This window comes from Etheostoma spectabile, chromosome 18, assembly GCF_008692095.1.
Source record: "Etheostoma spectabile isolate EspeVRDwgs_2016 chromosome 18, UIUC_Espe_1.0, whole genome shotgun sequence".
NCBI lineage: Eukaryota > Metazoa > Chordata > Actinopteri > Perciformes > Percidae > Etheostoma > Etheostoma spectabile.
Window position 1 is genome coordinate 551,219 of NC_045750.1, and position 14,641 is coordinate 565,859.

At 42.4% G+C, this 14,641-nt stretch overlaps 1 protein-coding gene across 1 annotated transcript in view; it reads right to left on the reverse strand.

Annotated features, from left to right (window-relative positions):
- The window catches only part of trim67 (tripartite motif containing 67), a gene marked incomplete at its 5' end in the record, with an annotated part of 121,472 nt that extends 108,635 nt beyond the window's left edge, over window positions 1–12,837 (reverse strand). The window contains 1 exon segment of the mRNA XM_032543078.1: window positions 11,994–12,837. Within this exon segment, the coding sequence (XP_032398969.1) occupies window positions 11,994–12,809 (816 nt within the window).
- Window positions 12,838–14,641: the final 1,804 nt, after the last annotated feature.

Sequence of the window (14,641 nt, forward strand, 5' to 3'; positions counted from 1 at the left end):
CAAAAACACACACTTCTGCAGAGCATGTCTGCTGTGTAACAGCCAGAGAGAGAAGTGTAGTAAAAGTGCATTAACCTACATTCACCGCACAAGTCCAGCAACAAAGCCTTGAGTTACTGATTGTGTGTGTGTGTGTGTGTGTGGTGTGTGTGTGTTGTGTGTGTGTGTGTGTGTGGTGTGTGTGTGTGTTGTTGTTTGTGTGTGTGTGTGGTGTGTGTGTGTGGTGATGTGGGGACATAAATCTGGTACCAGGGTTACGGTGAAAATAAAATTAGGTTTTAAATCCTGCATCCTCTTAAAATGTCTTCCTCTGTTAAGCATTGCACTTTCATAACATTGTCGGAAAGATTTTCTTCTTCAAATTTGATTAAACGTGACCAAAGACCTCCTCTTTTGGTTTCCAAGCATTCCTCTTTTTTGTTGAAATTTGTTGACTACACTACCCATAATGCAACTCAACTGCTGACAATTCGGTTGGAGATGCGCGTGTTGAGCTAGAATAAATGACGACAGGTCCAGTCTGGTATGCTCCTTTCATTGAAACTCCACCCCCCCCCCCCCCCCCCCACACACACACACCACACACACACACACACACTATCCCACATCAAATAAAGTAGGGCTGCAACAACGTATGTCAGAGTCTCGGTGGGTGAGAAAAAGAGAGACAAAATGTTTGCTGTCAATATTACGTGATGAACATGAGGGGAAACTATCTGACTCAGTCATACACTAGAGAGCATTTTAAAGACCTAAGTAAACAATTAATATCTAAAACTCAACGCATGTACTGTCAGCGCCACGTGGAAACAGGACACACAGTGTTACACTGATTGTTCGTCATCTTTCCTCATGACTGAAGGGAGAATTGTGTCAAAAATCTCAAGTCAGTGAATGTGTTTGTGTTACCCAAGATGCACGATGGTTGGGGCAAACCAGCCCTCCTGCCCACCACATGTGAGAGTGACTCAAGGCACTATACCGGAATAAATCTACATCATCTGCCCACTGACCACTGGTTTTCCTCTCTCTCTTACCACACACTTTGGTGGATGCCACATGAAAAATGTAGTTAAGTTCTACATGATGAATTACATCTTTATTGTATCTGTCTACATAAGACGACATTTCTGTGAACTCTCCGTTGAAATCTCATAACGAGCTTTGCTTGACATTTTTTGCACAAATTTGTTACAAAACCAGTCAAGAGTGCATCAATTGACACGCAAAAATATTCTTGGATAGCATAGAGGACCATATAGAGGCCAAAATGCAGTTTTGCAACTTCCACTGGTGATTTAAGTCAGGAAAACATCTGGAGGATCTACTGAGACAAGCAGCTGACCCAGGAGCACATGACTGAGTGGGCAAAGGTTCCCAAAAACAGGCAGTGGACTCCCAGATCTCATCAACAACTACGTAACCGTGCTGTCTTTCTTACGTTTTTGTCACTTTTTTCAATGTTTCACTTTTTGACGTGTAACACCTGCGTAACACTAACTTATAACTTTGTTTTTACAGTTATTTTTGGGAATTTATGGTCCATAACCTATTTTTCCAGAAAATTATACCTAATGTTTGAGTTAGAAACGCAGAATTAGGAATTATTGAGACTAAATAAAGGAATGGATGTTGATGATAATCACAGACTGAATATGTAACAACTTTTATTCAATACCATTTTCGAACCACTTCATTTTTTTCTCCAAATAAATTGAATAAGACGCCCCAAACTCTAAAGTAGAGATTTGTACTTGGCAAAAGAGCGTTGGGGTGAATCAATCTGTTTATTTTGGGGAATTAAACATAACAATGATATGGAAAACGGGTCAATTGACTCAAGGGCAAGATGAGGGTTAAAGCCTGTTTAATGAAAAATCATGCTAACACCAACTTAACTGCCTCAGTCGGGAATGCCTATATCGCGATACATAATATCCGGGACTCTAGTGTAACAGACTTAAACCCTGTGGGGGACAACCTCAGCTTATGTTTAGAAAGAACTCACAACAACTACAGGAGCTTCCCGTTTCCCCGTGCAAAGTCGACTAAAGATGTAAGAAACTTGAGAACAAATCCCAGCAGAGCAACGTGAAGATAAGCAGAAGACAGAGAAAGAAGTGTGAGGAAATGCAAAAGAAAGAGGACAGACGTGATTCTACGTGGCCTCCTGTCGGAGCAGCTCAAAATACCAAGGGAGCAATCACTATCGCACAAACCTGAAAACGCCCCCGGGGCAAAAGGAAACGATAGACTAAGCATCTTGGGAAAAAAAGGACATATTTAATCAACACTTATCTGCTAACATGCAAGAAAGACCAAGCCTGAACTCGCCCAAATACAACCCGAGATGTTAACTTCCCTTTAAACCACCAAGTTGCAGGTGTTTGGAGCCCAGTAGAGCCTGGGATTTGTAGTTTCCAGGAGCAGGATGTAAAAGGAGTTTCATGAGAGAGGGAGTGGAGAGCAGATGAAAGGCAGCCATGTCTCCTAAAAGTACTCTCATACTAGTTCATTTGCCAACTACATTTTGTGGAAATGTAATTAAAATGTATTAAATTTCTGTAAATGTCTTAATGGTGTCCTGGTGGATTGAGGTTTGTGTTGGTATGTTATTTGTTGTATGTTATTGTTTCTCAGGCCCCCTCCAAAAGCTTTTAGCAGCTTATTGGGGGGGGGGGGGTTACCCTTTGGTTAAAGTTGGTAAAGATGTGGTTTGTTAAATGTAAAGTGTCGCCACACAAAACCATTTTACTTGCATTTATTCAAATTATGCGTCCAATGTGTGTGTGTGTGTGTGGTTGTGTGTGTGTGTGTGTGGTGTGTGTGTGGTGTGTGTGTGTGTGTGTGTGTGTGGTGTGTGGGAACAAGAGAGACAAAATGTTTGCTGTCAATATTACGTGATGGAACATGAGAGGGAGAACTAAATCTGACTCAGTCATACACTAGAGATGCATTTTAAAGACCTAAGTAAACAATTAATATCTAAAACTCAACGCATGTACTGTCAGCGCCACTGTGGAAACAGGACACACAGTGTTACACTGATTGTTCGTCATCTTTCCTCATGACTGAAGGGAGAATTGTGTCAAAAATCTCAAGTCAGTGAATGTGGTGTGTGTTACCCAAGATGCACGATGGTTGGTGCAAACCAGCCCTCCTGCCACACCAACTGTGAGAGTGACTCAAGTCACTATACCGGAATAAATCTACATCATCTGCCCACTGACCAGCTGGTTTTCTCTCTCTCTCTTTACCACACACTTTGGTGGATGCCACATGAAAAATGTAGTTAAGTTCTACATGATGAATTACATCTTTATTGGATATCTGTCTACATAAGACGACATTTCTGTGAACTCGCCGTTGAAATCTCACTAACGAGCTTTGCTTGACATCTTTTTGCACAAATGTGTTACAAAACCAGTCAAGAGTGCATCAATTGACACGCAAAAATATTCTTGGATAGCATAGAGGAGCCATATAGAGGCCAAAAATGCAGTTTTGCAACTTCCACTGTGAGATTTAAGTCAGGAAAACATCTGGAGGATCTACTGAGACAAGCAGCTGACCCAGGAGCACATGACTGAGTGGGCAAAGGTTCCCAAAAACAGGCAGTGGACTCCCAGATCTCATCAACAACTACGTAACCCTCGTGCTGTCTTTTCTTACGTTTTTGTCACTTTTTTCAATGTTTTTCACTTTTTTTGACGTGTAACACTGCGTAACACTAACTTATTAACTTTAGTTTTACAGTTATTTTGGGAATTTATGGTCCATAAACCTAATTTTCAGAAAATTATACCTAATGTTTGAGTTAGAAAAGCAGAAATTAGGAATTATTGAGACTAAAATTAAAGGAATGGATGTTGATGATAATCACAGACTGGAATATGTAACAACTTTTATTCAATACCATTTCGAAACCACTTCATTTTTTTCTCCAAATAAAATTGAATAAGACGCCCCAAGACTCATGAAAGTAGAGATTTGTACTTGGCAAAGAGCGTTGGGTGGAATCAATCTTGTTATTTTGGGGAATTAAAAATAACAATGATATAGGAAAACGGGTCAATTTGACTCAAGGGCAAGATGAGGGTTAAAGCCTGTTTAATGAAAACATGCATGCTACACCAACTTAACTGCACATCAGTCGGGAAATGCCTAATATCGGCCGATAATATCCGGGGACTCTAGTGTGAACAGACTTAAACCCTGTGGGGGGACAAACCTCAGCTTATGTTTTAGAAATGAGAACTCACAACAACTACAGGAGCTTCGTTTCCCCGTGCAAAAGTCGACTAAAGATGTTGAGAAACTTGAGAACAAATCCCAGCAGAGCAACGTGAAGATGAAGCAGGAAGACAGAAAGAAAGAAGTGTGAGGAAAGGCAAAAGAAAGAGGACAGACGTGATTCTACGTGGCCTCCTGTCGGAGCAGCTCAAAATACCAAGGGAGCAATTACACTATCGCACAAAACACTGAAAACGCCCCCGGGGCAAAAGGAAACGATAGACTAAGCATCTTGGGAAAAAAAGGACATATTTTAATCAACACTTATCTGCTAACATGCAGAAAGACCAAAGCCTGAACTCGCCCAAAATACAACCCCAGAGATGTTGAATCGTCCCGTTTAACCAGCCAAGTTGCAGGTGTTTGGAGCCCAGAGAGCACTGGGATTTGTAGTTTCCAGGAGCAGGATGTAAAAGGAGTTCATGAGAGAGGGAGTGGGAGAGCAGATGAAAGGCAGCCATGTCTCCTAGAAATTACTCTGCATACTAGTTCATTTTGCCAACTACATTTTGATGGAAATGTAATTAAAATGTATTAAATTTCTGTAAATGTCTTAATGGTGTCCATGGTGGATTGAGGTTTTGGTTGGTATGTTATTTGTTGTATGTTTATTGTTCTCAGGCCCCCTCCAAAAAGCTTTTAGCAGCTTATTGGGGGGGGGGGGGGTTAACCCTTTGGTTAAAGTTAGGTAAAGATGTTGGTTTTGTTAAAATGTTAAAGGTGCCTTGCCACACAAAACCATTTTTACTTGCATTTATTCAAATATATGCGGTCCATATGTGTGTGTGTGGTGTGTGTGTGTGTGTGTGTGTGTGTGTGTGTGGTGTGTGTGTGTGTGGTTGTGTGTGTGTGTGTGTGTTTTGTGATGATGATTAGATGAACTGCTACCTCCTCCGTCAGCTCTAGCCCTGGAAAGAATAAGAGGAAATCATACCAATCACACACGCTACATCACGCTGCCTTAGCTCATTAACATTCATGAGCTGGGTAAAGAATGCTGATAGCCAGGCTCTCATTGGGTGGCTGATAGCCAATCAGAGTCCAGCAGTATCTCATTAACACAAAGTAATGAGATACGTGTGGCTGGGCACCTTTAACGAAGTCCATAATGTCACTGTCCTGGACTGTCCTCTGGACCCCATAGAGAAAGTAGGGGAGAGGAGGATGTTAGCCGAGCTGACATCCATCATGGACAACAACCCTCTCACCCCCTACATGACACTGTGGGGTCCCTGAGCAGCTCCTTCACAGCAGACTGATACACCCCCCCCATGACACTGGGGGTCCCTGAGCAGCTCCTCCAGCAGCAGACTGATACCCCCCCCACATGACACTGGGGTCCCTGAGCAGCTCCTTCGCAGCAGACTGATACCCCCCCTACTGACACTGTGGGGTCCCTGAGCAGCTCCTTCACAGCAGACTGATACCCCCCCCCCCCCCCTACATGACACTGTGGGGTCCCTAAGCGCTCCTTCAGCAGCACTGATACCCCCCTACATGACACTGTGGGGTCCCTGCGACAGCTCCTTCCGCAGCAACTGATAACCCCCCCCCCCCTACATGACACTGTGGTCCCTGACAGCTCCTTCGCACAGACTGATACACCCCTACGTGTGTAAGAAGGGAGTTACCGCAGTCCTCATCCCCGGCCGCTGTCAGACTCTACAACCCCCACCTGCACCACCTGATAGTGTTGTATTTCTGTTCCTGTTTTTCTCCCATCTACATCACACACTTCCTGTTTATCTTTATATTGGTATTTATATTATTTTTATTACAATACTACTTTTCAAATTATGGTCCAGGTTATATACTTTAAATTATGCTACCGACTCTTGCTCTTTGCTCTAATACACTTCAACTAATTTTTAACGTCACTTCCACCGCAATATTGTTCTCTTATCTGGCAACCGCACTTTAAAATTCTTTTGTTTGACGGCATTACGTTTACTCATCTACATATTTTCATTGTCTATTTCTTGCCTTGTATTTCTTTCGTGCTTACTTGTGTGTGTGTTATTGTTCTGTTTTTTGTTTTTTGCTGTTGCTGCTATGCTGCTACTGTAAATAAATAAAGTATAATCTAATCTATCTAATTGGCACGGCATTGCACTAATAGTTCAGGTGCAACCGTGCTCGTGGGTACTGTTTGTAAACGGTTTGCTTTGTAATTTGGAGTGTAAATGCTCCTTTTATAGTTTCGATTTTATGCTATTCTTAGTTTATATTGTAATTTAATATTGCCTTTCTCTTTATATCTGCACTTTCAGTATTTTTGTCCTTGTGCTGCTGCAACACCTGAAGTTTACCTCTGGGGATCAATAAAGACTTTTGTTATGTCATCTTATCTTAAACATGCTGGGTCTCGTGCTTCTTATTACTTTTGAAATTTTCAATATTTTCCCCATGACCCCAATCTTTCCCTAATCTAAAGCAAGCGTTTTGAGTAACTTAACGTAATGATTTAGTTTAAAAAGCTTTGTAATGCTTTGGTTGCAGCGAGAGAACGTTGTATTACCAAAAGCGTATTTTGAAGAAAACAAATGAAATTGAACGTAACTCAGAAAGCATCACATTTCTCCCAAAACACGCTTGCAGTTGCAACATAGCACGAGTAATCTAGTAGATATATCTGTGGAGATGAAAACCCTTAAACCCAAAGCTGCATTTAAAAGTCACCAAGGAAATGAAGGCGAGGAAAGTGTGAAAGTGGCGTTTCCTTCTTATTCAAAAGAAAAGAAATGACAATGGTTGAACATTAGATTAATCGTGTGATATTTGAGCACCCCAATCTGCAGTAATGTCAGTTAACTGTCCTGGTAAATGACATACAGATTTTCATTTAACAACAGAGTGATGTCTGGTCTCACCAAACAAGAATGAAGTTTCCGAGAAACAATAACTTAAAATTACTTTGACACGGTAATGGCACGAAAAGTTAGATTCAGTTCATAAATAACATTACTGCCGTATACCACAAATGCATAGGCACATATATTAATATGACAAGAGTCAAATTGGTCCCTTTTTGAATCTAAAATCTTATGTACAGATTCATATGCCGATTAACCGAGTCAAATAATACAATTTTAAATGCTATAACCAATCCTGCACTTAGTGATGTCAGATATCCGTCACTCTCAAACTCTGGAACACGTACCTGTACCTGGTTTAATTATTGGGCATTGCTATTTGTAGGTTTGTATGTATGTGTGTCTCTTTTGTGATATTTTTGGGAGTCAGTTTGTCTATGTGTATTTATGTTTGTGTTTGGATTGTACGCCTCGTGTAATGTGTGAGTACTTTGTATCTGGCCCTTTAATCTGTAAATAAAACAAAGTAAAAGTAAAGTAAAATGATCTTAAGATGACGGTGCACAAACTGAGCAGGAGAAGCAGAAACTCTGCATGTGTGGTTTTAAATATTTAACTCAGAGCAGTGCCAGAGCTCTTTACTGGACTGAGCTAGGTCACACACATATACACACACACACACACACACACACACACACACACACACACACACACACATCACACACACACACACACACACACACACACACACACACACACACACAATAAAATACACATAATGTGTGTATGTGTGTGCTTTAAATAGACAGTGTGTTTTCTGCTTGACTAATCAGAGGACACTGGATCACTGTCTTTCTCTGCATTCCCTCAGCAAAAGTTCATACGCTTCACTTATGCATATTTATGCCTTTTGAATGTGTGTGTGTGTGTGTGTTGATGCAGAAGTGTGTGGTGTGTGTGTGTGTGTGTGTGTGTGTGAGTTGTGAGTCCCTCTGAGTGTGTTACAGTGGGATAGTCACCCCTGGGCAGCTCCATGATGTACTCGGTTTGATTTGCAACAAAATACAATGAGATTCAGACGTTTTTCCTTGATATCACACACACACACACACACACACACACAACACACACAGCACACACACACACACACACACACAACACACACACACCACGAGAACCAACACGACACCACAACCCACACACACACACACACAGACACCACACAGCACAAAAGGTCAGGAATGCTGCAAAATGTTGCATATATGTCTAAGCCAAACTCACAGTGAATACACCACAGTTTACACATTACCCAACACACACACACACACACACACACACACACACATACACACACACACACACACATACAAAAAACAATAAAAACAAAGCGTCCTTTGCTGAGTCATGGCAGCCATTTCCTCAGTATGATTCTGCAGTAGCATTGTTAATATCCAAGCTGTCTACAGTCAAATACATTAATATAATTCAATTTCTTTGCAATAACCCAGCAACACTGTCTCTAACCAGCACCTGTTTACCGGTTCCACTTATCATTTATTATTTATTCATCATTCTCATTCTCTATTTCAGAGCTGTTCATACTGTTCATTCTGTAATATAACAACATAATACTATTTATTCCAGCACCCTTTGCACTATGCTCTATAATTAAAATAATAACTTTCATAATTAACTCCTGCAGACTTTGCACTCTTCATTGCACTATTGCCTCAACCTTTCTATATTGTTTCTGTTTATAGTGTGTATATATTAGTGTGTATATTGTGTGGTTGTTTTGTATGTGTAAGCAAAATTCCTTGTATGTGTCCTCATACCTGTCAAATAAAGCTGATTCTGATTCTGATTCTGATAATGCATACCTAAGGACAACATTTACAACAAAACAAACACCCAACTGTCGGGGCACGAATATTTCTCTGGACCTAAGTGGTCTAGAAGGGTCTTAAAACCCTGACTGTCTACATATCTTGGTTTATGTGTATCGTATAAGTGTTGAATATCAATATTAGCATCAGCCTAAACAATTCTGCATCAGTCAATCATTGTTTTCAATATGTGGAACTGTACATCATGATGTGACCAACTTGGTTGTCCAGGGTCTCGTAAGCCCATGTAAGTCTGTGTGTGTGTGTGTGTGTGTGTGTGTGTGTAAACTGGGGTTGTATCTTGTGAGTTGTGCTTAGACATTAATGCAACATTTTGCAGCATTTCTGAGCTTGTGTGTGTGTGTGTGTGTGTGTGTGTGGTGTGTGTGTGTATTGTGATGGGTGTGTTGTGTGTATCAAGGAAAGACATCTGAATCATCATTGTATTTTGTTGCAAATCAAACACCGAGTACATCATGGAGCTGCCCAGGGGTGACTATCCCACTGTAACACACTCAGAAGGACTCAAATACACACAGACACACACACACACACACACCTACACACACACACACACACACACACAAACACACACACAAGGAAAGCTTTGAAAAAACTTCCAATATCTGGGCTTTCCTGAGAAAAAGTCATTATTGTGCACAAGGAAGAAGAAGCATTCTGTTTTCAATCAATAGAAGAAAAGAGGAGGAAAAGAAGGAATATGATGCTAACCAGATGCAGCAATAAAGACTAAAATAGAGTGAATAAAAGGAAGAGAGTGCTACCCACTCACACAATAAAAAACAGCCCTGAGTGACACTTCTAAAACTCCCAGTCATTTCAGCTGCTGATGCTTGTGCAGACGGAGAGGGAGGGAGACAGCCAGTCATCGATCCCCCCCCCCCAACATGAAGGACACCACATTAACTAAGTGGCAGCCATCTCTTATTCATACGCTGCTCATTACTTATCAACACCCTCTCACTCCTGTACTCTGATGGGATTCTCACAGTCCATTTATGGGACAGGGGGGGATGGAAAGACGGGCTGGGGTGGGTAATTGAGTGGGGGGGGGGGGGGGTGAGGAGAGTAAATAAGAGACAGGGATGGAGAGGTGAAGGGAGTCAGACACATAGAGAAGATAAATGATGAGCTGAAGCTAAAGAAGAAGGCGAAAGAGGCTGACAGATAAATCACTGGAGGCTCCCAATCCCACGGAAAACAAGAGACAGACGGAGACATTATTCCCAATGACCCACTTAGCAGGAGAGCGACAAAAATGGCTTTTAATTTAAGTCTGGGTGTGATGATCATAAAAACAGTAAGTAGTCTGATTGAAAAATGAAAAATCCTGGTCCTGCAGCCTCCTACATAGTACTATTGATTTCCTTTTAAACCTTTTGGATTCCTGTGCCTGAGGCCTTCCTTCCCACCATAATCTCATAATTAATATGGTTCCGATATTGTTGAAGAATTACACACGTCACCCCTCGTTCAATTAGATCTGGGTTTTCAGTTTCTTAAGTTTTAGATTTTAACAGCAGTCCGATCACGCTGCAACCTGAGAGCGGTGAACTTGAGCTGACCCCCGACATCCTTAAATTAATGAAAGAGTCGTTTAAAAATGAATTAAATCATAAATCACTTTAATCAGCCTTAAATGAAACAGATGGGTGATTTTTAGAAGGCAGAGGGGGAGAGTCGAGGTGGGAGGAGTTTGGATGGCAAAACACGGTGAGTGTTTTAAGATCAGTTGTGTGTGTGTGTGTGTGTGTATGTGTGTGTGTGTGTGTGTGTGTGTGTGTGTGTGTGTGTGTGTCAGAAATATAACTATGCTTCAAATTGATATAAACCAGATCCAGAGTGCTGTCCATATAGTACATAACAATAACAATTCAACACTAATTTGAATAATGTTCACCAGTCCATTCGATCATCTGTACAGCAGAATATTTCAGGGTAGTGTCGAGCCATTTTGCTGAAAATTGACACATTTATATCCTCATAGTATGTAAAGTCGAACTCACTTTCCATTTCTCCCTAAACAAACAGTTCAATCAATTTACCTGCTGAATATTTATAATCTGCAAACCTCGAGAGAACATGGACCTTAAAATGACCTAAAACCTACTTAAGTAAACGTATGTAGTTACTTGATATGCATATGTCCTCTAAACCAGATATTTTCAAACCATATTTCTTAAAACTTGTATAAAAGCTTAATTTTGATTCTCCTCTCTGTCCTGATCCTGCCGGAGGAAATACACCCAACACTTCTTCCCACACTGCCGTCACTACTGACATCACACACACAGTGCGTGTGAGCCAGTAATGCATGAAATAGCAACACAACGCTGAGTGACCTCATCAACGGATGAATCATATTGCGTGTGCACACACACACACACACACACACGCACACATGCACACACACAGCGAGGGGTTTTGCCTACAGTAATTATTAATTACGTGTGAATCAGTCAGGGTTCTCTAATTTACAATGTGGCCCACATACAGTAAACTCAACACAGGATTGCACGTTTTCTTCTCTTTTCCAACCTTTCCTACCTCGTAGTGTAGCATCCTCTCATTCCCTTTACAGTAAATTCACTTAAAACATGACAGCACAATTTTAAATAACCAACACAAATATAAAGGCACATTGCTAATATGGGAAAGGATTTGATTTGAAAGCAAGTACAGTAATAGATAACATATAGTATACCGGTATATCCCTTTAATACCATAACAGTTTAACACGAAGACTGTGATTGATGCAATCTATTCAATGTCAGTGAGGCCACATCAGGTAACACACAGTGTGTTTAAGAGCAGAGATGCAATAGTGTGTGTAAGGCATACAGGCTAGAGCTCATTGGATTCAATAGGAGCCTATATGGCTATAAAATGCATTTAGGTTCACGCTGCATGATAACTGTGTATGTAGGTCTGTGTGTGTGTGTGTGTGTGTGTGTGTGTGTGTGTGTGTGTGTTCGCTCACCTTGTGTTGTTTCCACATAACAGCCAGCGGTTTGACATCGTGTTTGGCGTGTTTCCCCTCCTCCAAACACTTCATACACACCGGGGTCTTGCAGCTGTAGCAGTACATGTTGAAGTTTTCCGCTTCATGATCCACGCAGGTGGCCGGTTTCCGCGCGGTGGCGGGCGGCAGCTGACCGCCGCCTCCTCCACCGCTCGCCGCACCTACTCCTGCCGCGGGGTTCGGCGGCGGCGGCGGCGGCACCAGGCGGTGCTTGGCGAGTGGACCGCGGGACGGATGGCACCGCTGCTGGCACGCGTTGCAGTAGAAGACGTCGCACTGCTCGCACATCACCGCCGCGTCCACCGGGTTGCGGTCGCACAGCTGGCACTTCACCGCGGTGGACGACGCGGCGGCGGATGCGCGGCGGTTCTGCTGGTACCGCGACACGATGGCCTCCAGCAGCCGGTTCCGAGGGAAACCCCGGAGCCCCCGCTCATCCAGGGAGACGCTCCGGTGGCACAGCGGGCAGGTGAGCGAGCAGTGTCGGGGGTGGTTGGCCGGTGGAAACACCCGCACCCCGTTTGGAGACTTGAGCTGGCACGGCGTGTAGGATCCGTACCCGCTGTCCGTCTCGCTGTACAGACTCATCTTGTCCATGTCCAGGTAGTCGTAGTCGGAGCTGCCCGAGGCTCGGCTCTGCACCGGGGTCTCTCCGTCCGGGGTCTGGACGCTGATGTTCCGCGCGCAGGCCAGGCAGACATTGTGGGAGCACGGCAGCAGGATGGGGTCCTTGAAGAGAGAACCGCAAACGGGGCATTTTAACTCTTCCTCCATCGATCCTGTCTGGTTCTTTGGACCGGGGCTGGGCAGGGGGGGGGGGGGACAGAAGCAGCTTCGGTGAAAACACTCCAGCACCGAGTGACACGGACAGCTCCCTATGCGGATCAGCGCATGCGCAAAGGGGCGGGGATTGTGGGTTGAGTTGATTGATCGAGTTAATTTAAAGGCTCTGAAACACCAAAGATCCCCTGATTGTCATGTTATTTAACCAGTATTTGTCTTATCTGTTTTTATATAGGCTAGTTATCCATGTTTTATCTTATATTGATGTTGGACATTTTATTTTGACATTGCAGTCCTGAAATGTTATAATCCTGGTTTAAAAACACATTGTAACATTATTTTAGTAGTTACAACAACAAAAAAGTACTCATCATACACATAAATCTGCCTATAGCCTATTCTATATGTCATGATCACAATTGATATTATTATTTACGATTGTATTTTATTATTCATTCTTATATCAATTCATATTTAACCAACATTTTAGCTTCATACGTGGTCGGGTGGATCTCATTTTAACTACTTTTTTGATGGTTTAATGTAATACAATGCATCATATTTTATAAACTGATCATATCTTTTGAATTGAAAAATATTATTTGCAAAGTAACAAAAAGTCAGACCAATCTGCATCTGAAATAGTGGAGTAGGAGTATGAAGTAGTATGAAATCGTGTTTGGCGTGTTTCCCCTCCTCCAAACATTTCATACACACCAGCATGTTTTCCCTGGATCAGGGTCTGGATCTGGGTCTGGGTCTGGGCCTAGGCCTGGGTAGAAACCTGGTCTGTCTGATGTTTCTGCCTAAAAGGAGTTTTTCCTCTCCACTGTGGCCCTGTTGCTTGCTCTGGAGGAAACTACTAGACCTGTTGGGTCCTTGTAAATTCTGGAGTGTGGTCTAGACCTGCTCTATCTGTAAAGGGTCTCCAGATAACTCTTGTTATGAATTGATACTATAAATAAAATTGATTTGAATTGAATTGAAATTGAAATCAAGCAAAAAGAGAAGAAGTCCCTCATGGTCCTGTAGCATGGCCTGGAGATCCTTAGCTACTGTACAGCTCGTATGGTCAGCATCTTAACAAGAAATAAGGAAAGAAACACTCCCTTCATTTCTGTTAGTAAAGGGAAAAGTCTTCTATCCTCAGCCCTCCTTAAGGTTGGTACAGGGAACAGAGATGCCGTGATTGTCAATCATTATGTCCACAGTAATGGTGGTCGTGATGATAATAATGATGACTAATTATCGTGACTGGCTGAAACTCTGCGTTTGTTCTGCCTGTCCGTCTGAGAGAGATGATCACACCAAACAAACAGAAAACTCTGACAGACCAACGGATGTTGAGATGCTTGTTCCCAGCAGGACAGACGGACGGAGATCAGTCGGTCGGATCCAGGAACCTTTGTGTTGTTTGACATTAGCTTTCTGTGTTAGCTGAACGTGTAATGGACCAGACAGCAGCCGTGACCGAAGCCCCCCCCAAGGGTGCAGCGTGGGTTCCACCCACTGGGACAGCTCTGGCATAAATTAGCCAGGTTAGCGTCCCCCTACATGGGATTCAGATCCGCTGTGTGGTGACATGAGTGTGAACACTGTTGGAATTTAAAATGTTATATGTGTTTAAACACTGTGTGTGAGTTGCAACATAGATTATACATTCAAGCCAAAAGGCAAAAGCATTATTTCAATATAAAAGAAGACGTGTTGGGTCATGCATTAAGTTGTTTAGCAATACTCCTTTTCTCTAAGATAAGGTGGTCTGGTACATCGCGTTATAATCCAGCCTCTCCTAAACACAGAGTTTCCCTTCGGGGATCAAT